General features: G+C 37.1%; 1 protein-coding gene across 5 annotated transcripts in view; it reads left to right on the top strand.

Moving 5' to 3' along the window:
* LOC593167 (rho GTPase-activating protein 21) overlaps nt 1-25,643 on the top strand; it is a 91,499-nt gene that overhangs the window by 11,759 nt on the left and 54,097 nt on the right. For 3 of the 5 annotated variants that reach the window (XM_792658.5, XM_011677931.2, XM_011677930.2), the window contains exon 1: nt 15,327-15,921. In XM_792658.5, the coding sequence (XP_797751.4) occupies nt 15,745-15,921 (177 nt within the window). In that variant the 5' untranslated portion in view covers nt 15,327-15,744. Of the gene's footprint in view, nt 1-10,425; nt 10,999-15,326; nt 15,922-25,643 lie in introns of those variants that run through there. The other 2 variants (XM_030989981.1, XM_011677934.2) reach the window with 2 other exon arrangements.

Here is a 25,643-nt window from a genome sequence, read left to right as displayed (position 1 = left end):
GATCGTTCTTGGAGACTCATAGAGCCTTTATACTGTTTTATTAATGAAATATATCTCGAATCAAATCAAACTGAGAGATGTTATGAAACAACTTAACAATATCCATCTTCTGTTCTCCTAAATAATCCAACCCCGGGTCATTATAGGGCACACAAAATGTATTACTAAATTTGGAGCATAGATTAACGGTGTTGGCACCAAGATTAGTGGCGATCGTTCGTGTGAGACTCATAGAGCCTTTATACTGTTTTATTAATGAGATATATCTCGAATCAAATCAAACTGAATGATGTTATGAAACAACAATATCAATCTTCCATTCTCCTAAAGAATCCAACCCTGCATGGGTCTTTAGCATATAGGGCACAAAAAAGGTAGTACTAAATTTGGAGCATAGTTTAACGGTGTTGGCACCAAGATTAGTGGCGATCGTTCTTGGAGACTCATAGAGCCTTTATACTGTTTTATTAATGAAATATATCTCGAATCAAATCAAACTGAGAGATGTTATGAAACAACTTAACAATATCCATCTTCTGTTCTCCTAAATAATCCAACCCCGGGTCATTATAGGGCACACAAAATGTATTACTAAATTTGGAGCATAGATTAACGGTGTTGGCACCAAGATTAGTGGCGATCGTTCGTGTGAGACTCATAGAGCCTTTATACTGTTTTATTAATGAGATATATCTCGAATCAAATCAAACTGAATGATGTTATGAAACAACAATATCAATCTTCCATTCTCCTAAAGAATCCAACCCTGCATGGGTCTTTAGCATATAGGGCACAAAAAAGGTAGTACTAAATTTGGAGCATAGTTTAACGGTGTTGGCACCAAGATTAGTGGCGATCGTTCTTGGAGACTCATAGAGCCTTTATACTGTTTTATTAATGAAATATATCTCGAATCAAATCAAACTGAGAGATGTTATGAAACAACTTAACAATATCAATCTTCTGTTCTCCTAAATAATCCAACCCCGGGTCATTATAGGGCACACAAAATGTATTACTAAATTTGGAGCATAGATTAACGGTGTTGGCACCAAGATTAGTGGCGATGGTTCGTCCGAGACTCATACAGCCTTTATACTGTTTTATTAATGAGATATATCTCGAATCAAATCAAACTGAGTGATGTTATGAAACAACTTAACAATATCAATCTTCTGTTCTCCTAATAATCCAACCCCGGGTCATTATAGGGCACACAAAATGTATTACTAAATTTGGAGCATAGATTAACGGTGTTGGCACCAAGATTAGTGGCGATCGTTCGTGTGAGACTCATAGAGCCTTTATACTGTTTTATTAATGAGATATATCTCGAATCAAATCAAACTGAATGATGTTATGAAACAACAATATCAATCTTCCATTCTCCTAAATAATCCAACCCCGGGTCATTATAGGGCACACAAAATGTATTACTAAATTTGGAGCATAGTTTAACGGTGTTGGCACCAAGATTAGTGGCGATCGTTCTTGGAGACTCATAGAGCCTTTATACTGTTTTATTAATGAGATATATCTCGAATCAAATCAAACTGAATGATGTTATGAAACAACAATATCAATCTTCCATTCTCCTAAAGAATCCAACCCTGCATGGGTCTTTAGCATATAGGGCACAAAAAAGGTAGTACTAAATTTGGAGCATAGTTTAACGGTGTTGGCACCAAGATTAGTGGCGATCGTTCTTGGAGACTCATAGAGCCTTTATACTGTTTTATTAATGAAATATATCTCGAATCAAATCAAACTGAGAGATGTTATGAAACAACTTAACAATATCCATCTTCTGTTCTCCTAAATAATCCAACCCCGGGTCATTATAGGGCACACAAAATGTATTACTAAATTTGGAGCATAGATTAACGGTGTTGGCACCAAGATTAGTGGCGATCGTTCGTGTGAGACTCATAGAGCCTTTATACTGTTTTATTAATGAGATATATCTCGAATCAAATCAAACTGAATGATGTTATGAAACAACAATATCAATCTTCCATTCTCCTAAAGAATCCAACCCTGCATGGGTCTTTAGCATATAGGGCACAAAAAAGGTAGTACTAAATTTGGAGCATAGTTTAACGGTGTTGGCACCAAGATTAGTGGCGATCGTTCTTGGAGACTCATAGAGCCTTTATACTGTTTTATTAATGAGATAGATCTCGAATCAAATCAAACTGAGTGATGTTATGAAACATCTTAACAATATCAATCTTCCATTCTCCTAAATAATCCAACCCAGGGTCTTTATAGGGCACACAACATGTATTACTAAATTTGGAGCATAGTTTAACGGTGTTGGCACCAAGATTAGTGGCGATCGTTCTTGGAGACTCATAGAGCCTTTATACTGTTTTATTAATGAAATATATCTCGAATCAAATCAAACTGAGAGATGTTATGAAACAACTTAACAATATCAATCTTCTATTCTCCTAAATAATCCAACCCCGGGTCATTATAGGGCACACAAAATGTATTACTAAATTTGGAGCATAGATTAACGGTGTTGGCACCAAGATTAGTGGCGATGCTTCGTCCGAGACTCATAGAGCCTTTATACTGTTTTATTAATGAGATATATCTCGAATCAAATCAAACTGAGTGATTTTATTGAACAACTAAACAGTAGGCCTACTAAATGTCCATTTTCCTATAAACTGTCATTACAAAACTAGCTAGATTAGGGATTGTATAGCCGCTCCGAGGAACGTTTGCTATTTCAATTCCCTGCTTGTACTTGGCTTCACGGAGTAATTCGTCCTTTATAATGATTCTCTTCATTCCGGAGCAATGCTTGCGAACGTACTCTTGTACTAGTACAGTACATGTACCTGTGTATAAGACAGATCCATAGACAGAGTACGCACGCCGCACGTCTGTGACGTAGGGAATAATGAATATTCATATCGCCGTTAATCTTGGTGCCAATATATGCTACCTGTTAAACTCTCGTTGCCGTCAATATCATCCCTTCTAGTCTACGCCGAAGGCAAAATGATTATGAAGGAAAAAACTGTGATAACGCCATTACGAACGTGTAGATGGCGCACAGTTTTTCCTTCATTATCATTTTGCCTTCGGCGTAGACTAGAAGGGATGAGATTGACGGCAGCGAGAGTTTAACGGACGGCTTGCAAGATTTTCAACATGGATGTCGATTTTGACCCATAATTTCCTTAAAAGGGACCATTAAACGGATTATTTACATCAAATTAGTAAGTGGAACCGATGTATTATAGCCTAGGCCTAATTTAAAATTGGATATGGACGAGGTAAAATGACATTTTGGGGGATTTTGGGGGCATAACAATACGGCCGTGGCAAGTTTGTGGGAGGGGCCTAGCGGCTAAAATCTAGCGGAATAAGTTCAACACAGGCTGGCATAGGCAGTCGTTCAGTCTCTATAACCGGAGGTCTAGTGGAGCCAGACGTAGTCTCAGTGGAACAACCGACGATTATAGAGACTGAAGCTTTCGGTCTAGCACTGCAGCTGCAAATGCAATCATTATCATCATCTTCATCACCATTATCATTACCATTATCATCATTACCATCAATTCATCATCATCACCTTCATCACCATCATTATCGTCGTTATAATCATCACTATCAGTATCATCATCGTAAACTGATCTAATTTCAATCCAGCTCCAGGTAGGCCTAGCCCTAACGTTAGGCCCTAAGCCCCGCCTAGACTCTATTTCATCTGATCTGACTTCTCATGAATTATGTACATGTATGGGCGCGGCGTGGGCGCGGCCAGAGAAAATCAGAAACTGAATATGAATCCGCATCAGTATACGGAAGTGTGAGGTGGTCCTGTTGAAACTTCCGTTTGTTTCATTGAGTGGTGCTTGAATGATCACACAACCTTTCCTAGACCGAATTTTCCATCTCTTTCGTTCGTAAAGTCTCTTATTTGGGTAAGGTCGGCTCTCTCTTTAGAGACGGAAGCCGACGATACGCATTCCCTTGCTAACACCAGGGCCATTTATGGCCATATTTTTATTTTTGAAAATCTTGCACGACATATTTTAACTCTCCCTGCGCATGATGTCATCTAAATCTCATCTCGTCTAGTCTACACCGAAGGCAAAATGATTATAAAGAAAAACTGTGATAACGCCATTACGAACGTGTAGCTCGCGCACAGTTTTTCCTTCATAATCATTTTGCTTTCGGCGTAGACTAGACGAGATGAGATTTAGATGAAGTCATGCGCAGCGAGAGTTAAAATACGTCTTGCAAGATTTTCAACGTGGATTTCAATTTTGACCCATAATTTCCTAAAAAGGGACCATTAAACGGATTATTTCAGTCAAGTTGGTAAGTAGAACCGATTTATTATAGCCTAGGCCTAATTTACAATATAACATGCACGAGGTAAAATGACATTTGGGGGGATTTTCGGGGCATAAAAATATGGCCATAAATGGCCTTGGTGTTAGCAAGGGAATGCGTATAGTTGGCTTCCGTCTCTAAAGAGAGAGCCGACCCTACCCAAATAAGAGGCTTAACCAACGAAAGAGACGGAAAATTCGGTCTAAACCTTTCCAGGCTGAAGTGAAGCTGTGCATGTACTGACTGTAAAACTAAAATGGTAGAGTGCCAGAAACCTTTGCGTGCATGAACAGTAGTGGCGCTGGTCCAAGAATGGGATCATCTGCTTAAACAAGGATATCCTCGTAAATGTGGACATATCGCGTCATAGAAAATAATGATCGTCCGCGAAACATTTTTATTTCTTTGGCGCTCTGCAGGTGTATAGTTCACAAATCGCGCGCAATGCGAAAAACGGATTCCGCGTAATAATTACCCCCAGTTCACCGTCTACTTTTAAGAGTTATCCGTCTTCCTGAGGATCTATCGTTCATAACATGAAAGTCTCTGTGTTATGTCAATGAGAAATGCATCATGGAGCATCATCGCGGAATCCGTTTTTCGCATCACCAACGCGCGGATCATCTGCAAAAATGTGGATAATCCTTATTTTTTAGGACGCAATTTGTCTACGTTATGAGGGTATCCTTATTCACGGACCAGCGCCCCTACTGATAAAATCTTTGTGAATTTAGCATGGTATAGAATTAGATTTGTGAAAAAATGCCTGCTACCAAAAAGTATACAGTAAAAGAACAACACTAAATGTTTCAATTCATCAACCTCAAGCATGTTGATTTGTGTTCGCGCTATAGAGTCAATTCAGTAAAGTGCCCTGACGTTGGTAACCGCCATGATTCTTACATTATCGTGATTCGTACACAGATTGACATATTTTAAATTACACTGCCAAGACATCTATGATCTAAACCACTCAAATCAATTCATTACACACACAGACATAGTCACTGACTACAACAGAACTCACAGAAAAAAAATAAATCAAAATGTGATTCTGCTGCCTGCATACAAATCTGAAAGCCTGTTTTAATATGAAACGGTCAGCAAAAATGTCCCCCAAATTTGAGATTTGGTGGCCTTTTTGGGGGGTTAATCGCAAGCTACATGTACGATATGAATGCAGGCAAAGAAAAAGTGAGGTGACACATATCGTCGCTGTTTTCACGAAGTGACGGTAGTGAAAAAAAATTGCATTCACTTTGCGTTACGATTTTCCTCACTACCGTCACTTCGTGAAAACAAGGACGATATATCCAATGACAATTTGTCAGGTGACCTCCCAAATCGTCTTTCTCTCTTTATTTTCACAGTGCGCCTGATACAGGCTTCTGGCCCGTTCTAATGGTATAGCGGTATTTTGAGTTGCACATATAGTTTCGTTGGGCTTGTGCGTGCTGACTTTTGCATGCCGTATGAATCACGGTTGCACCTGCACCATCTTCCAATGGTGTACACTACCGTAGTAGGACGGTTCTAACTAGGCTTTATGTAACTAATCTAGAGTCTAGATTTTAACTAAAAGGGGCTCATCAAGATGCAATACGCAAGTATTGCCATTGGATCTTGGATCTTGGATTCTTTTCCTCCTAAATACTCCGAAGAAGAGTTTTGACTGGAGGTGGTGGACTAGGCCAGAACCAGATCACTGCTTTGGCTTGGATGCGGCAAGTCACAACCCATACCAAAATGGTACATGGACTATTCTGGTCTCATAATAATCACATACATTACATGTACATATGTACATGTAGTCATAGATACATGTACTGTACATGTACCTGTAGTATCGTAACTCTTATTACATACATAACGTATGGATTATTACTGGTTGAATAGACTATTGTCACTTTTGTCAGAGAAAAGAAGACCATACATGTACATGCAGTGGGAAAAAAAAAAGGAATTAGATAATTCAAGGGAGCTACTATGTATTTATGGAAATAATAGAATTGAGATTCTTCAGTACAAAATGCAATTTCTGAACCCTTCAGAGCTGAATTGCTTTCAGCCCCCTTACAATGTTAGGATGAGCCTTTGAATTGAATTTCAAGATTGGCAGAGAGCCAGCCAGCCCAATGCAATTCAGGAAATCTATTTGACCCTCCTTTCTCCCTGATTATTCTTGGTAGGAAACCCAACCAGGAAACCAGGTTTGCCATTCATAGACTCATTTGCTCCATTCATTTTTTTTAATAGTACAGTGATATACATAGAATATGAAGGGTGTACTTACTCTACATGAATATTATAAAGCAGGTTGGTAATAAACAGGGTATGCTACTATGCTTACCCCAAACAAATCAGATGAAGAATATCATACACCATAATACATTGGGTTCAAAACCTGTGTACCCATCTTTCTTTTACCGGTAAATTGACTTTGTCATCTTGGACTCTCAGGGGCATTGATTTAGAAAGTGATTATAAAGTGACTAACGTAATCAAATTCAGTTATGGTAATGAATTTTATACATATAGTAAAAGCAAAATGTGTTACCCCGCCCACAAATGAATATGGTCTTGAAGAATTATTTTGTTATTTTAGAGGGCAAATATTGTACAGTGTAGGTTAAACTCCATTCCTGTACGATGTACATTACCGGTATACATGTAAACATTATCTTTTAAACAAAATATAAAATATGATACATACCGGTGATAACTAATCCTGTCATGGATTTACATGTACATGTACAGTACATCAGAATTGTATTTGTTGTTGTTGATGTTTTTGGTAGCAATGACTGTTCTTAATTTTCTTTTGATACATGTTTACTGAACAGTTTGCAAATTTGGGCAAATAGTTCTATAATTTAGTTATAATTAATATACTGTAGGAAATGAGGGACCATATTTCTGTTTATACCCTATTCCACTTTCGATATATTTGCTCTTAATATTTGCCTCATCCAAAAATATTGTTCTGATTCTCATTCACAGCTTTGAATTAGTTTCCACAACAGTTCCTAATACTGATATCATTGTTGAATACAAGATAATATAATTTGCTTTATAGCTAGATGTAATAAAAATAAACATACACTGTACATGTATTATGATGTGTACTCCCTCAAATTTACTGATTAATCATTGAGGAGCGAGCGTAGTGAAGGGCCTTATGTTTATTTCCCCTTTTGCTCAGCAATGTGGATATATTATATATTCTCTCTTCCCCCAAATCCCCATGTGATTGTTATGCCTTAGGAGGAGGTTTGAGACTCATCTAGTCTGGCCTGGCCTGGCCTGGCCTAGCCATCCTAGCCTAGCCCACCCTGGCCTAGCCTGGCATGGCATGGAGGGGTGTGTCTACACATGGCTTGGCTTCTTACTGTGGCCGAAATGCTGTTAAAGCCTTTTGGCAGGAAGAGGAAATCTCGCCCGATCCCTGAGCGGAAGGCTCTATTATTCTGGACAAGTGCAACAGGGAAATCTTAAAGGCATCGTTTTAACAATGTTAAATCTGAGATGCATGGCCCTACATGTACATGTACGTGTTATTAGTGTCTTTGATATGGTGTAATATTGAAGCCCTAAAAAAATTGCGCTTCAGAATGATCAATAAGTGCCTCAAAAGAATAAAAAACCTCTGAGTAACCGGTTTTACCATACTTGTTTTCCCCAATAGACTGCAGTGTTATGAAAACCATTAGGTAAACACAAAATTTGGTTTTGATTTCCAATCATAAATATCTTGATAATCAGACAGGCGATCGGCTTGTAAAAGTCATGTGGTTCCTGACTGACCTGAAGGTTTGTAATTATCATTGCAGCATGAGCTAAATCTACATGTAGGATTTTGTTTCAGAATCTGAGACAAAGTAACCGGATCCCTTTAAAGGGATAGTTGAGTTCTGTTTTCAGACTGCAAATGCCTTCAAAGTGCGTGGTTATTGCTCTTATTCTTATCTATGACATTTATAGTGCCCTTTTAGAACCTAAAATTGCTATGAAGGTAATTTTAGACCCCAAAATGTGTGAAATTTAGCCAAAACAATCATACCAATTCAGCTTCACTTTAAAAAAAAACATGGTAACCATCAATACATGAGCCGGCTAATATTATTGTGGGAAAATTATAAGCAACACGAAATATCCATCAAAAAATCCAACATCGGCATTGGCTGAAAGACGACGTAAAAGGCGTTATTTCTTTTTTTTCAACGGTTTTTCAAATTTGTCAAAATATCTAATATTTGTGGTGGTATACAAGTATTAGAAATTGTTATATTTCAGCCGTCTCTGAACCGATTTTGATCAAACAAAGATGAATTTGTCATTTAAATATGTTCTTTCAAATTTGACACTCACTTTTTCATTATCTCACAACAAAATTATTTTGTGTAGCGCCCTCTGCAACAGAACTCAACTATCCCTTTAAGGTTAATAGCAGTCTCAACTACAAATGCCTCACAATGTCTGCTAGCTAGACTTACTTAGTGCACCAGGGAGATTTTTTAGTTTTTAGCAATCTCAACTACAAATTAGTGATGTGGTCAAACGTTTGACCGTCCGGTATCCGACCGTCCATGGCACTATCCGTTTTCAATTTGACGGTTTTGTTAACACACATTTTTTTAAATTTGTGTTTTTATTGGAAAATCAAAAGAAAGCAATACAAATGAGAAACAAAATCACTGAACAAAAACGGAAATGATGACTGGGTTTCACTTTGTTTTATAATATGAAGCTAATAAATCAAATTTTGCCGACATTATAGTCATCATAAGTCAGCCCCGACTGTTGAATGTTGAATTGCAGAGCATGGTAATGTACATGATAACAATCAATTTCAAGATTGCAGAATGCAGATTGAGAAGTTGACTCGTAAAACTAAGTTCCCAGCCTTGAAGTACCGGTACATGCACAATACTTCACTGATGCCATCTAAATAGCTATGAACATGAATACACAACTGTACTACTAGATTCATTAGCTTCATGAACAAAGTGAAACCCAGTCATTGTTCCAATGCATGCCTGACAGTAAAGTCTCCATTTTTTCAGTGATTTTGTTTCTAATAATGAAAATTATTTGTAAATATTGTGATTTCTTATAATTTTCCAATAAAAACACATATAAAAAAGTTATGAAAAAAAAAATAAAAAAAATTTGTTTACCTGGTAACCAAAAACTGTCCAATTTTGACTAGCGTTTAAAGGGAGTTGGAAATATCTGTGATGTTACAGCACTACTTCCTACCATGTGTAGGCCCTGAGATCACCATACAGGCATCTTAAATATACGCCCTTTGATACGCTTATCAATGTTTGTTTATAATAACTTCCTTTGTGTGGAAATGCTATTAGTTTAAAGCATGTGAAAGTAAACTTGAAAACTGACGCCTTCATCATGATCTATTTATTGACACTGTTAAAGGGGCTGTAGCATGGCGTAACTACGTGTCTTTCCTGTGGCCTGACCCGGGGCCAATCGGGTATAATACAACTACGGACGACACGAACGCCGTAGGCCTACATGTACGTATTCACGTGTGTGCAACATACGCAAAACCGAAACGTTAGGAGAATTTTTTGTGAATGCTAGCGCACGCGGACCCGGTTAATCAAGTCCATTTGTTTACGTGCAGTTATCCAAAAGAAGACGTAGATGGCGTCAACCAGTATTTCCCATGCTACAGCTCCTTTAAAAATTGTTGGTGTAGGGAGTGCAGACAAGGCCATTTAATAAATTATGCAGAAGATAAAAACATTGAAACTGAATAACAAGTGAATATTAAACTTGTGCTGCTAAGAAATGAAGATAACTAAAAACCTCCAGACATGCAGACTTATTTTGAAAGTGAAACTAAAGGATGCATGTGGTGACTACCTCTGGCTCTGGCTCTGGACATCATCTCAGTTGATTCCTACATGTACATGTAAATCATATTTGAACACTGACCTATATATTGCCTTGCCCTCTCACTTGCACTTTAAATTTTGTTCATAAACTGCAAGTGATCTGATTCCTGTTTTGCTTTCCTCTCTTGCTTATGATAAACAGGACAAGATAGACTTCCTCAGCTCAGTGGCCCTCTACAAGACCGGCATCAGTTTATGGATAGTAATTAGTGAGTGAGTACACCGTGCCTGCTACTGGCTGCTGGCTGCATGCATGAGGGGCATCATCCATTCACTCTGTGTACCAAGAATGCAGAGCTGAGTGATCAAGGCAGAGTGGGCCGGCATCCTATCCTCTCAACCGACCGATCCTACCATCATGACATTGGGAGTCCTGCTCCATTGAATCACACAGTCAGAGAGTCAGAAGGATTATCAAGGCAGTCAAAGCGGAATAGGAATGCACCCAATGCCACACTGGATGATATGTGTGGGGGTGAATCAACCATGAACTCATTAACATTTTTGTATCGCCTCTGATAATTTGGATTCTCATCTAACGATGGTGTTTTGCCAGTGTTGAAACACTAAAGGGCTGCCGTGCCCTGAAACATTATTTTATCAGACAGGTTCAGATATACACTGGACCCTCTAACATTGGATTTATAGCTGTGGTTGGCCATCGTGTACTGGGGGTATGGCGACGTACAACGTAGGACAAGGATCTTCACCTGAGGTAAGTCTAATCATCATATTCTAGAAATCTTGCCAAATACAATGATTATTAGCCTGAATTAAATTCTTTGATTTAATCTTAAATATTCTATAATGAAAAGTAAATAAAGAAGGGTTATTGAACCTCCTTGTACATTGTGTACTGTACAACTTCATGATCTTTCTCCTGTTTTTAAATTTTGAATCCATTAGGCGTAAAAAAAGAAAGATGTTATATGACCCTTTGCAAACCGCCCCCAAAATCTTGAAATCTACGGTCGGCTTTTAATTTTTTTTTTTATTTAACTGTTTTTTAGGAAAAAAATGTAGCATTCAAAACTGAGAAATACCAGCCCAAAGAGTCAGAAAAAGAAAACAAAATTCTGACCTACCAACCGACCCATGTTTTGACACCTACATGTATAAGGGCAATACAACATCTTTTTTTTTAGGCCTTACATTGTATCTAGTGGTAATATACAGTTTCCGTACATGCAGTTTCTTGTATTGTGCCTCATATGTTTTCAAATGTTTGTACAGGACTGTTTCATTTCCTATCCTTTACAATGTAGGTCAGTGAACTTTTAATCTTGAAGCTGGCCCACATCATTTTTAAGCAATGTCTAATCTGGGATTAAGCGGGATTAAATAGGATTAACTCATCTGCTGTCAGTGCTGACTAGATCTGAATTTAAGATTTGAAGGGGCTTCCTGTATTGGATTGGATTTGGAAGAGCACATTTTAGTCTACCGTAGTTGTCAAGTCACACTTCCAAGACTTTCATACACTATGAACTTGAAGGCCCTACATGTACAATGTACATGAACTGTGTATGTACTGTATGGTGAACTTGTTTGTGTGTATTTGGTAGGTACATGAAGTAGTAGTACTGTAGTAGTAATGGTTTATTGAAATAAAAATCAATCATGGCTCGAAAGCCGAATTACAGGTTTTGTACAATAGAAAAGCAAACATCAAAATTATAGGAAACCTATAGGTGACACCAACACTGCAATACATTACAGTGTAGGCCAACAATGTGTATTTAAAGTTGGCTTTATTTTGGTTGCCTGTGCAGATTCACAAGTTGTATGATGCGTCATAATGGATTATGTATTTGTTGCGAAGACCAATTGGAAGGTGTATGTCCCTGAAATAAGAGATGAAATGATATTTCATTAAAAACACCCCTGGATTCCAGGTAAGCATGTTATTGTACCTTGTGATTTTCCATGACCTATCAAATACTATAGGAGGTTGTGCTATCCTGTAATAGCAGGAAAAGGAAGGGGTGTAACATTTCAAGTAAACATCTCAGCTACATCTGTGAATATACCATAGTACCATAATACCATCATTTATCATCCAGTTCCAAGTCCCTGCTTTGTGTTCCACAAAAAATGACAAAATCATACAGGGAAAGGTCCTTTTCATATGTAGCCGCTTTTTTGTGGAACAAGTTGCCTGAACATCTGAAAAGCACAGGATCCTATAAAACCTTTATCAATTCTCTGAAGACATATCTCTTCACCACTTCATAAATAATCAGAATCATGAACTCAGTGCATTGTTTTTTTCTTTTCTTAAAGTGCATAGAGACATGCAATTTTGCCTATGTGTTATGTGCCATATAAAAATGTTTAATTATTATCAGGTGGGCTGTATCTAATACAGAACACCTTATAATTTTGTTAAAATCGCCTTTATTTATTATTTATTATTTATTTTTCTTAATTCTACCCACTTTTTTGTTAACAAGATAACTTTGAAATGGTTCAATCAAATACCTTGAAATTTGGCACACGTATGAATAGGCATACATGTATGGACAAAACACGGTAAGGTTTTCAACCTTGACCTTGACTAATGATGTCATCTAGGCGCCATTTTGTGAAATTTTCAGAAAATCAACCCATGATCATATCTTCATAACCAAAAGGTATTTATTCTTCATATCTATCATGATTAAGGTCAATATCAGTCCCATTAGTTTCAGGTAAAAAATCGCGCGCGTGCGCGTACGTCCGCACGTCAGCAAACGAATTACAATGACATGGATTCACAAAACACCAAACTGTTTGAGGTTTTAAACTGCAAGCAGTCATTGTACATTATTGCAAATTACTGCAAGCATTCAAAACCTTGAAGTTAATAGGCCATTTTCGTAATGTAACCAAATTAAATGCATAAGTCTTTGTGAAGTGCCTCAATACAAATTATGATAAGAATAATAGTATTTCAATAGACAGAATCCGAACTGCATACATTAGTTGTTGCCAGGTTGGACAAACATTATGGCTTGACCTACCTAGCAACACTTAATACATGCAGTTGCATTCTGACTATTGAAATACAACTGTTCTTACCAGGTGAGTGAAATGATTTGTATTGAGCACAAAGACTTGTGCATTAAATTTAGTTACATTACGAAAATGGCCTATTGTGTCTGTATTAAAGGCATAATAGATATTACATTTAACATAAGATTGCTTGCAGTTTAAAGCAAACTTTTACATGTAAGTTTCAAAAAGCATGCTTATCCCCTGTCCAGGTGCCCAAGGTGCTAAACTACATGTGCAGGATAACCTTTTCAGTCGGTGATGTTTCCGCACAAGAGTAAACGGGAGCGCAAAACATTGCAATTTTTTTTCTAAATGAGGTATTTGTGACAGTGGATTATATGGAAGGGTAACCTGGTCATAGACCAGTGAATTGCTAAGATACGACGAGACATTAACCTTTATTTCAACCCATTATAGGTGAAGGCCTGAGGGCTTTTCATTCATACATATCAGTAGGGTGTGACCATTGTCTCGCTCTGTTTATTATCCGTTGTGATTAATGACACCAAAACAATTCTTCATTAATATAGTATGCCCCGTAAAAATTCCTGATTTTAGTGTCCATCACCTTTATAAATCATAAAAACCTAAAAACGTGTCCTGTATACACATGTACGTACATGTACAAATGTAGGCCTGGCTATAGTGTATTGTCTGTTTGGAACCACAAGGGCGCCAACACATTCGTTTTTAAACTGCAAATAAACAACCTGTATTAATGGACACTGTACACACATGTAGGTATGTGGACTTAACCTGTTTTAGAAGAATAGGCCAAATTTGAATGAACATACATGTACATGTATGGTTTTAACTTTTAAGACTTATTGTTTATTTAAAAAAAAACACCTTTAGATGGACAAAATCATGAACAGTACCCTGTGAGAGAAATAATTGAGATTCTGCAATCTGGGCTATCATGACCATCTTAAACACTGCTGTTTATCTTTTCAAGAGGAAAATGATTTTAAACACATTCTGTCTGAATAATAGATTATTTCCACATGCTTACTAATACTGCACATGAATGATGCAGTCGAGACAATCTGTAGTCTGCTCATACAGACTCTATAATTTGATGCATACAAGATTTTCACTTTGTCTGAAGTAAAGCGTTTTTAATGTAGTCTATGCAGTTCAGACACTGTGCCATATGCAGTGACTGACAGTGGTCCAGCCATGTATCTACTAATAGACTACTGTGGTTTTATTCTGCAATCCTGTCTGAATGTCAAGCCTGTATCTTCTTTGTAGTTCATGTAGGTCCATGATCCAATAGAGCGGTGTGGTCAATCACTCAATGTGAGTAACATGTAGTCTATAAATATGAACATGTACATCGTACGTAATACAGACCCTCAGCTGAAATTCCTGTACATTACATGTACATGTAGAGGTACATTTAAAGTATTAAGTCTTCATATAGTATGTCGAGCTCATAAATATCAGTTCCATTTTGTACAAGTAATCATAATTGATGACTATTTGGAGCTTTAAAATAATAAATCTGAATCATTGATTTATTTTGGTTTAAACAAAAAGTTTGCAAATTGCTTGTGCTTTTATGTACATGTACATTGTATACCAGCATCCTGTCTGTCTCGGTTAACAAGTCCTTGTTTTGTGACACATTGTAGATATTGTGAGCATCTAGACTGACCCTGTTCTGAGGGGTTATTCACAGGGCATTAGTTACAGGTTTTCAAATCTTCTTATGATTGATAGAAAAAATCTATTCAAACTAACAACAAAGCAACTAAACCATAATAAGGCTTACTTCAATCACAGAAAAGTAGCTTGAATATTTAAAGATTGGGCTTAATCAGGAGGGTCGAGCCATTTGAAAAAGAGATGTTATTGATGATAGAGGCAGGATATACCTCGCTAGGAAGTCCACTTTCCTTCCTCATGACACGGCTCTCTATTACACGGAAATTCTTCAAGACAAGAAATAGAAATTAATGGAAAATAAGAACTTCCTGCGGTGCTGGCATGCGTGGATTGTAAAGGAAGTTAAAGAGTCCCAAGCGATTGGAGTGGAGAGCACACAGGGTGCTCAAGCTACTAACTATTTTCATCAATTGTTTTCTAAGAGGGAGAACTATGTTTACAGGTCCTTTAGCGATATGACATGTGCTTTAGGCATTACCGAATCAGCGTACTCCCACCAGTTGGCCTGAAACCCCCTTACTACATCAATCATCTAGGCGCACACATTCCAAAGGTCGTTCATTACCGGAGTCAAGGAAAGAAAATAAAGGAGAAGTTTGGGTCGGTTGGATCAGCAAACTCCTTTTATTGTGTGTTCTACCTCTGAGACGTAGACGGTGAGCACTACGTGTGCTTGTTGTTTGGTGAAGTTGTAGTTTGATGCGGGACGCTTCATAATAGATTCTCTGTAAAGGGAGATGGTGGAGACTTGGACATGGAGTCCTCTCAGATCCCTGTGACTCGATACCAGACTCTTCTTAGGATCCAATTTGGAACATTAATCCAGGCCAAATCTAACAGACAAGATACGAACACAGTGTTGACGGTGTGTTATCCGGAGGAGAAGAAGGAAGAAAGCACCCAAGATTCAAACCCAGTCTTCTATTTCAGGGTGAGCTTGTTGTTGTTGTTGTTGAAATTAATGGCGTTTTCATCGTCGTTGGATGATTTTCGCCAGGCAATGTGAGAGCGCATACATGTACCTGTCCTCTCTTGGTATTTTTGTAAATCGCTGCCTAAAACAACTCAAACTTTCCTCAAAATGTTGGACAAAGTTTATGTGAAGAATATATGATGTGTTGCTCTAAAAGTCATCACACAGGGTGTACACATCAGTGTAGAATATAGTGAGAGAAAAACAAATTAAGGCAGAGAGCTAAGAATCATGTGTAGCTCAGGAATTTAGGAAAAAAAACCTAACAAAGTAGCCTGGGCAAATTAATGTCTCACTTGTTTTAAAATACTGAAATATTTTCCTTGATCAATTAAAAAGTATTCAATTCATGTACATTTAATACAAGTACACACAATGTACATTTTGAGGATAACATAAGTTAACATTTATGTACATGTACAGCAAATAAATCACCTTTGTTATGCACACAAGTCATACAAAACACCAAACAGAAATGGAAAAATGAAAAACAATTGTTTAATAGTTGACAATGTAGTACGAGCATCAATAGCCTTGGGTGTTTGTACAAATAATGTGTACACTATTGTGTTATTTTGATTGCATATTATAGACCCATTTTGACATTGTTTGTTTTCATACTTCATGTGTTTGGGATGACATGCATTCTTTCATTAGGTACAATGTACTGTACATGTTCAAAGTTCAAACTTCAAATCTGAGCTTTAATAGCAGAGCTTTAATAGCAGACCTGCATGTAAACATTGGATAATTAATTTGGTTTGTGCAAACACACTCACGTTTAATTATCCACTCCCTGACTGAGTCATGGCTTGTACTGTACCTACGTTGAATTGTCAACCAGGATATGTACACTATGCATACCGGTACGTGTACCTGTCACTGTACACCAGACACTGTAATCTAATTCAACTATTGTTTAAATATAATTCAATTTATTAGATAGATTTGATTTATATTTCTCAATTGATTGTCCATTATAAGAGTTGTGTCTTTTTACAAGATAACAACTTTAATAGATTTATTGAAGTAATTTTGTTAGAATTTTGTATGCGTCACTAAGCAATCATGCCTAGGATATTCATTTCATCTCAGATTAATATATTTTATTTTACTTTATCAGCATAGTACACTGTACATTGAACCACACAACTACTTCTCTTTATTTCATGTCCATCCCTCCCCCCCCCCCCTAAAAAAAAACAACAACACCAGAAAACGCAACAAATTAAAACAAATATGCGGTACAACATGCAAGTAATTTATTTGGGTAATTCATGTAATTTAACAGACAATATGCATATAACTTTCAAAAATAGACATACATTTGTACAGTGTAGACTTTTCCTTTTCATACATGTAGGGCAATTCCACGGTAACGGAAGGACACTCAGACAAGATTTTTGAACTTCAGGTTCATACTAAAAGAAATGTTTTATTAGTATGTATTAAACTATGGGGAACAAAATGTGTTTCAGTCAAGTGGAAAGCTTCATCAACTTCACAAAGTTTGGATAAACACTAATTAACTGGAAAAACCATGTCCATTTTTATGTCCTTCCGTTACCGAGATAATTAATATGCACATTCTTAAACTACTTAACTATAATGACAATTTTTTGGGGGAGAATTAAAGGCACTTATATAGGTATTATATCTGTACTGTTTCACATCTTATACTAATAAAACAGTTCTTTTAGTATGAACCTGAAGTTCAAAAATCTTGTCTGAGTGTCCTTCCGTTACCGTGGAATTGCCCTGTAGCATTGTGTGTATCTTGGTCATCGAAAAGGGGGTATGAGAATAAGGCTGTAAAGTGTAAATGCCCTCCAACATACATAAAAGGTCCCTTTTCCATCTAGTGCACAATGTATTTTATCCAAGGATGAAAGATCTAGATCATTCACTACTCTTGATAGTGAATAGTGATACCATCATACCAGAGAACCATACTAATGTAGCCATGGTTATATCATTTTTTGATCAAATGAATAAATCCGGTTATACATGTTGAAACATTTAGAATTGTGCAAGATTGTGTTGCTAATCATTGGCTGCCAGCTCAAGCTAAATGAATTCTTCTTCTTTTTCCTCGGTAAATGCTACTTCATTTTATACATGAAGGTCCATTTTGATTGTGTGGATAAGTTTTCAAGGCTTATTGTTACATGTAGATGTGTATACACCTGTACATGTATGTTAAATGTATGCAACCTCAAGGACATTGTCTTCCTTTAATACATGTAACAAAACACTTTAATTGCTAGACTTCCTTGTATGAATTGGGCCAATGTACATTCACCAAACATACAGTCATGCCTACATTACATGTCCCTGTACAGTGTACATGAAGTTAGGACAAACGTGTACATGTAAGTAATCAAGAGGTCTACATGTAGGTATGAATGAATGCCATCAATGTTCACTGTGCCTTTGATTTATGGAGTTTGCACAATGCACTGTATGCACACGTGTATACATTATTCAGTTTCCCTCTCTTTGTGGTTGAAGGAAGTGTGCTCTGATTACAAATCAATGACCGTGATATATATTCACTTTTGGTTTCAAGTTTCAACATTTTGATAAAGCTTGATTTATGTTTCTCTCATTAATATAAAACATGAGTTCCTGTTTACTTAATGGTCATATTTTAGTTGCATGGAGAAATTACATGTACAGTGTACATTGCAATTAGGAGAAAAAATGTGCTCACTGATCTTGCTGTTTGTTGAATCAGTGCTTAACATGCTATTGTGAAAGTTTTAAACTGATTTTGCACAAGGATAATATATTATAACTTCCAGGTGAAGATATTTATTCGACCAGTAGCAGTTGTGTAGAAGCATACTGTCATGGTTTAATAGCTAACTTTCCATGTGCAGTACAGGTGTATCGGTGTATCCAGAATCCAGAGTGAACGAACATACTGTACAATGTACATGTATGCAAGACATGGACCAAAAAATTATTTATTCATTGTGATTGGGGAAAGGAGGGGAGGGGGGGGGGGGAGGGTAGTCTCCAGCCTTAAAACCAGACTAGCTTGATGAGAATGAGTGGGAATATGTACAGTGTAGGTAATCTAATTTCATCGTGGGTACCGTTAGGTGACACAAGCAAGCTGTACTGCGCTGGCTGCATTGTGGAGTCTACATACACTGTACGGTCCAAGCCAGTTCTCATTGTAAATGAGATTCACAGAAGTTTGAAAGGACATGTGAAAAGCAGACAAAAGAGGTCCTGTCATGCCACACCAACCATATACTCAGAATACGATTGAAAGAATTATCAAAAAGTAGGACAACAAAGTTATTCTTACGCACCATACATGGGTGTACATGCTTTTGTCATTTCTCCTTTTTTTTTTAAGGGGGAGGCCACCCTGATAGTAAGTTGGTTTTAATAGAAGCAGACAAATATTGTGAGCTCCTGTCCAATTTGCTTGGTATAGAAACCTGAATAAACTTTCATTTTCTTTGTTATTGATGATGGGATAGATTTGTTTTCATACAGGGGTTGTATACAAAAACAAATTTGCAAAAATTAGATTTAGGGTGAATGTATGATTGGAAATTTTCTTTCTAAGAGTAAAAATAGAAACATCTCATATTTTAGTAGTACATATACATAGCGAATGGGAGGGGAGCTCGCAAGATACGTCACAGAGTTGCTAATTTGTGTTTGATTGATCGCACCTACAAAAATTAATAACTTTCTTATTTTTAATCAGATATATATATATATATATATATATAGCTCAAACTTTCATTGATCTGTTCTCTTTTTTCTTTCTTTTTTTATTAAAATGAACTTAATATCAGGATGGACCTTCCCTTTAAATGAATTCCAGAAAAAAATACTAACATGTTGTGATGTTGGTGGTCTTGTACACTCACACTGTTGAGTTGAGTAGGTGAATGTGATGGACTGAGTGTAATTTGGTCTGAAATACAGAATGCAGTTAACCACTCAGCACCATACTGTGAAAGATATTTGATAAATTGATAATCATTTAGCCTGACTTCCAGGCACCTGTAAATTATTTGTTCAACAAATACATGTCGTATTTTAAACAGGCACACATGTGTAGTCTCGGTCATGCTTAATTACTTCAAGGAGAGCTAAATGCTATTGGTATTACTCTTATTATTAGAAGTGCATTGACAGTGGGAGATGGATAAACATAGTACACCTGAATGCAAGACCAATAACATCTCTTTGGTTCAACATGGTGCGCTAAGCCAGCATGATTTGACTTCACCAGTATGGAATGGCTGCCTCAACTAATTGCAATTTCATGCTCAAGTTCTTTCTGCGTATGGGGTAGTTGGTAATACTACTTGGGATGAAAATGAAATGATGAACTAAGCCTAAGGAATAGTAGATAGTACAATTTTAGCTAGGGTTCTAGCCAATGAAAAAAATACACGGGGGCTAGGGTCGAATTAGCCCCCGAAAATCAGAAAAGAGCCCCTGTAAATTTGTATAGAGTTCAATGCAAAACAAATTTTAGAATGTTATTTTCATGCAGGCAAGCTTGAAAAGTAGCCCCTGGAAAATAAATATTACTTTTTTCCCTGGTTCTGGCCCCCTATCATAATGAGCTGACTCTGCCTCTGTACTGGATCTGGTTGAACTTGTACTTGTCTATAAACAGAGGCTATATAACTGGGAGTTTAATTGAAGTATGTACATGTACTGTAGATAGGCCGGGTGAATGAACTTCTTTAGGTATTGATTTCCAAGTCAATATTGAAGGGGATATTGGGTGATAGAGCCAGAGGGCTCAAACTATCAACTCTTTCTGATCTCATTCACAAAGTTGTCTATCCATAAGGGTATTGCCAAATAGTAAAAGTATAGGCATGCCAAAGAGATACCAGCACTCTTTGGGCATACACTGTACCTTCACAGTAGTTCAGTGTGCACTGAAACAAAATATAGAGTGAGACTTCACCTCTCCAATGCCCCCCCCCCCTCTCTCCCTCTCTCTCTCTCTCTCTCTCTCTGGCCTATTGTTTCTGACACAATCATTTGGTTGATGATGTCACAATGCTTGATTGGGTGACCTTGTCCTCAAGAATTCAGTTCAAGGTCAGCTTCTCACCCAATGCACAGACACAGCATGTATGCCCTGGGATTATGTGGTTAGGTCTTTGTACATTATGCACAGCCCATGATTACATGTGTGTGCTCTAGGAGTTGTGTGTATGTGTGCAGTTGATATTCAGCTCACATTGCACAAACCACACAGTACACACACACATGAATACAGACCCCACATTGTAGGGCCACTTCAATCCAGGGAGCTCTGTTTTGTTTACAAACAATGGACATTGTAGTTTTTTATTACATGGATGTAAAGGAGAGGGAAGATTGCAATTAGCTTATTGTCTTTATTGTACAGCTACAATCATGTAGGTGAAGTTATTTCACAATATATGTGTACGTATGTACAGTAGGTACATGCTATTTACAAGCACGGCATTTGAGATGGCAGCCGGCATGAAACTTTGTACACACTATGCACATCTCAGACTCAAATACAAGCCCTCCTTGCTATAGATAGTAATGCGTACAGTTTTGTACATAGCACATGTACATGTGATTATTGTACATGTGCATTGTAATCCCAATACTATTTACCAATTTCCTTTGAATGAAAGATATGCCAAGGTTACTATAAGGCAGATCCCACCAAACAGTGCCAACCCCCTGGCCTTCCACCTCGGCGGTATACATTTGAGTGAGGTAATAAAGGAAACATAACACACTTAGATTGTTCCTATTGTAGTGTTCCTGAATAGAGCTACTGCTAGCGCTATCTGTTGGACCTACATACACAATGTCAGTCTTGTAAGTCTATAGACTGACCATCAGCCTTGCAGAGATCACTCAATTACTTGTATTGATTGCACTGTACACTGTATAGTGAATCAATATGATCCCATTTGAAATTCAGTTTCCTTTATACAGAGGAATGTACACCAAGATAGGCCTGTAAGACTGGCCAACTTGTTAACTTGTGCATGTAGTTTTTCATGTCTAGTATCATACATAAAATGCCTAGCATCTTCAGTACATGAACATGTAGATTCTATATGATGTAATGTACACATGCAGAGCTACATTACAATTTACATGTAGCTGTAGAGTAAACATGTACATGTACACCCTGTACTTGTCACTGAAATATGTTTTGCAATTTTCAAAACTGAGAATCAAAATACTTGTTTTCTTCACATTTCATATTAATTTTTCAAAATTATGAAAATGAGTAAATGAGCGCATGAAACATGTACATGTACAGTACATGTTCTTAATACATTGTATCATAGGCCACCATCTTTGTCTGCACTGCGTATTCACCATTTAATCTTTGATGTGTATTTAGAGGACAAGAGAGTCTGTGAAATAGACCATGAAAGTCTTTCAGTGTCTTACTAAGAATCAGCAGGTACCAGTTACTAGCCCTCTCATCCTAATTCGTTTATTGGACTTTCTCTCAGAGCCACAGAGACTGAGAGTCAATTCATCTCAGCCCATATAAAGCATTTTTCTACAATGAGAAGTTTCCCAGTGAAGGTACAGTAGATGGAGATTGGTGGTGTGTTTATTGCCCTTTGACATGTACAGTGTACATTTACACTGTACTTCATCGATTATTATCCAAATGTCTCAATTTAGTTATTTACATGTAAGTTTGTAATGTACATGCTAGAGTAGGCCTACATGTGATGTCTGCTTGCAGCATCATGAATGCATGTTTTCTCAAATATATTTCATTTATAGAAATGTGTTTTTCATAGCATTAGCATACAGTACGTGTGTATCTACCATGAACATAATTATGTAGGTCCCAACAATTTGTTTACCTGTGTACATTGATAACACAGATTCAGAGCTTTGTAGTTGCACTGTATAGCCGACGAACTGAAAATTAATTATTACAACTGTATGGGAATAAAGGTTGTTATTTAAGATACAAATGATACAGAGGCCCTACAGGCTACACCAGGCCTTCTCAACTAGTTTATTAGGAGTGCCAAAACGAAAATATTTTGTAGTTGAAGTGCCACCCTATATGATTGACTGTGCTGTGAATGAGCGTAGCGACTGAGCCGAAAATGGGTGGGGTCCAGGGGCAGAGCCCCCTGAAGCTGGTGGATTTAGGGCTTTCTAAAGGCCCAAATGGGGCATTTTTAGCACCATTTCATTCCACAATATAATCGAGCATAATTCCATATTGATGTGAACAAAATTAGTACAATTCCTGGGTACAATTACACTGGAGGTATATTTATATGTAGTTTTTTGTGTGCAATAAACACGGGAAATGTCAAAATAAAGTGAAAATCAAACAAACAAAAACAACATGTTTCCAGAGATTGGCAATGTTAAAATTGGTATCCCATCGTTAGCTAATTGTTGTTTAGACCTTAGGTTTAGATTTGTATAAAATGGTTAAAAACAATAAATTCCCCTTTCTTCCTGTTTCTTAAGCAGGTATTTTTGGCTCAAATTCGACTGCAACTTCTTGATTTAGCTGAGTATTTAATTCTAAAATATATATTTTCTTTCTTTCTGTTTTTTGTTTTGTTGTTGCGACAGTCGCGCGCCACTCCGACAGATCGCAAGTGCCACAAGTGGCGCGTGCGCCGCCAGTTGAGAAGGCCTGGGCTAATAACGCTCGTAATAGATAAGCAACGAGACAATGTACACCACATTTTCTTGAAGGACTCAATTAGATTATGAAGATTGATCAGTTAGATAATCCTTTATACTCAAGGGTACATAATAAGCATCAGGCCTATACATTGTAGTTTCAATAGAGAAAGGATACCATTGATACAAATTATGTATACACTGACCTGCTTATATTGATCTCCTATCAAAGAGACAAAAGGAAAAATGTTAATTGGAAATCTATCATTTAAGCTTTAGCACATTTTAGAGGAATGATAAATACATGTATGTCACAGTTGTCACTACATGTATATCAAGTTGGGAATGAAATACACACTACTGGTACATCTATTGTTAAACATACCAGTACAAGTATAAAAAGAAAAAATTCTTTGGGATCACTGTGTAATATTCCTCTATTGTAGCATGGCTTCAATGTGTAACTGTCTGTCCCGAGTATTCATTGACTCCATAGTTATTATCATATTTAATGAAGCATTAAAAGTCCCTCTGTGCCCATCTATGCATGCACTACAATAGGGAGCCTCGCTCTTCTTTAATATTGCAGAGACGGGTGAGAGGGGCCTCTACTTGTTCATGTATGGCTTTCACTGCAAAATCTTGGCTTGTACTCCGTTATTCCAACTTCTTTCTTTCTTTTTATTTTGAATTGTGCCCCACCCCTGCAAGAGAAACAGATGAGAATATTTTGCCAAGTACTTTATTTCCAATTAATCAACATGAACATGTACACTGTACATGCATGAATAAATGGGTGATTTAAGAAGATGATATACATGTACAGTTGTACATGCATGAAGATGTTTACAATTACTGTAGGCTTGATTTGTAGTATTATCAGAATATATCTAGTCTTAATGTCCACATGTATGCTATTTATATAGTTTGTAGGAAGTCTGCCGCCAATTAAACGCTTACAAACGGATTATTCCTCAGACGGAACACTTTCTGCCTAGGAGAATGAGGATGATTCCTTGATAAGTTTAAATCCATCACAGTGTCAATACAGCTGTGTTCATACATGGAGTTCTTACATGAACAAAAAAATGGAAATTAGCAAATTTGGGTGATTGAGTACATGTAAATACATGCTCATGGACAGACAGTACATTTAGTGTACAGTTTAGTGTTGCCATGGAAGACCGTCATGTACAATGTAGGCCGGCTGTTCGTTAAAACATCATAATTTTCATATTTCTCCCTGTAAATCCTCTCTACTGTGTCTTTGCTCAAGATACAAATGGATAGACATAAAGCAATATATGAAGAAGAAGAAAAAACATTATAATACTTTGAATTTTTATGTATGAGCAGGAGAATCGATGGAGCTGAAGACGTTGTCTACCCATCTCTGCTCAGAGCTAGGATGTGGTAAACTTTATCAATATCCTTCATGCTCTGAGGAGTCTACATAAAATTGCATACATGTATGAACAAATTGCCAACAGGAGATTTCCTTAATTAATTATTAACTTTTTAAAATTCTGAATATTCTAACTCTATTGTCTTTGATTCAAACTTTCACAGTATTCTTGTGATATATGTCCCCTTCCACTCTTAATAATGATAAAGGTTAAACCTATTGTGTGAACACTGCCCCTGTGAGTGTGAACACTGCCCTTGTGAGTGTGTGTGTGAACATTGCCCTTGTGAGTGTTGGATGGAGGGAAGACACATTTGCTATAAATCTGTTCTGTGGAGATAGTGAACACACTCTGAGTCTGAGGGAAGTTGGTAGAGTCTGGGGCCAAGTGAGAGAGGAATATCTTGAGATTGATGTTTCCCTTGACGTGGGCAGATTAAGATGATAAACACTGGCCAGAATGATCTAGGGTTGATTGAGACAGTCCACCTCAATTTACTCTCATTTTCTGAAAGTGTATCACTACATTATTACTGTATTCTATGAATAAATTTATATCATTCTCTTGTTGCGATTAAAGAAAGATATGATGGAAAATACAAAATGAAAA

Source organism: Strongylocentrotus purpuratus, unplaced genomic scaffold (assembly GCF_000002235.5).
Source record: "Strongylocentrotus purpuratus isolate Spur 01 unplaced genomic scaffold, Spur_5.0 spur5_scaffold_19, whole genome shotgun sequence".
Lineage (NCBI taxonomy): Eukaryota > Metazoa > Echinodermata > Echinoidea > Camarodonta > Strongylocentrotidae > Strongylocentrotus > Strongylocentrotus purpuratus.
The sequence above is the reverse complement of the archived record's forward strand: the minus strand, read 5'-3'. Positions and strand labels throughout refer to the sequence as shown.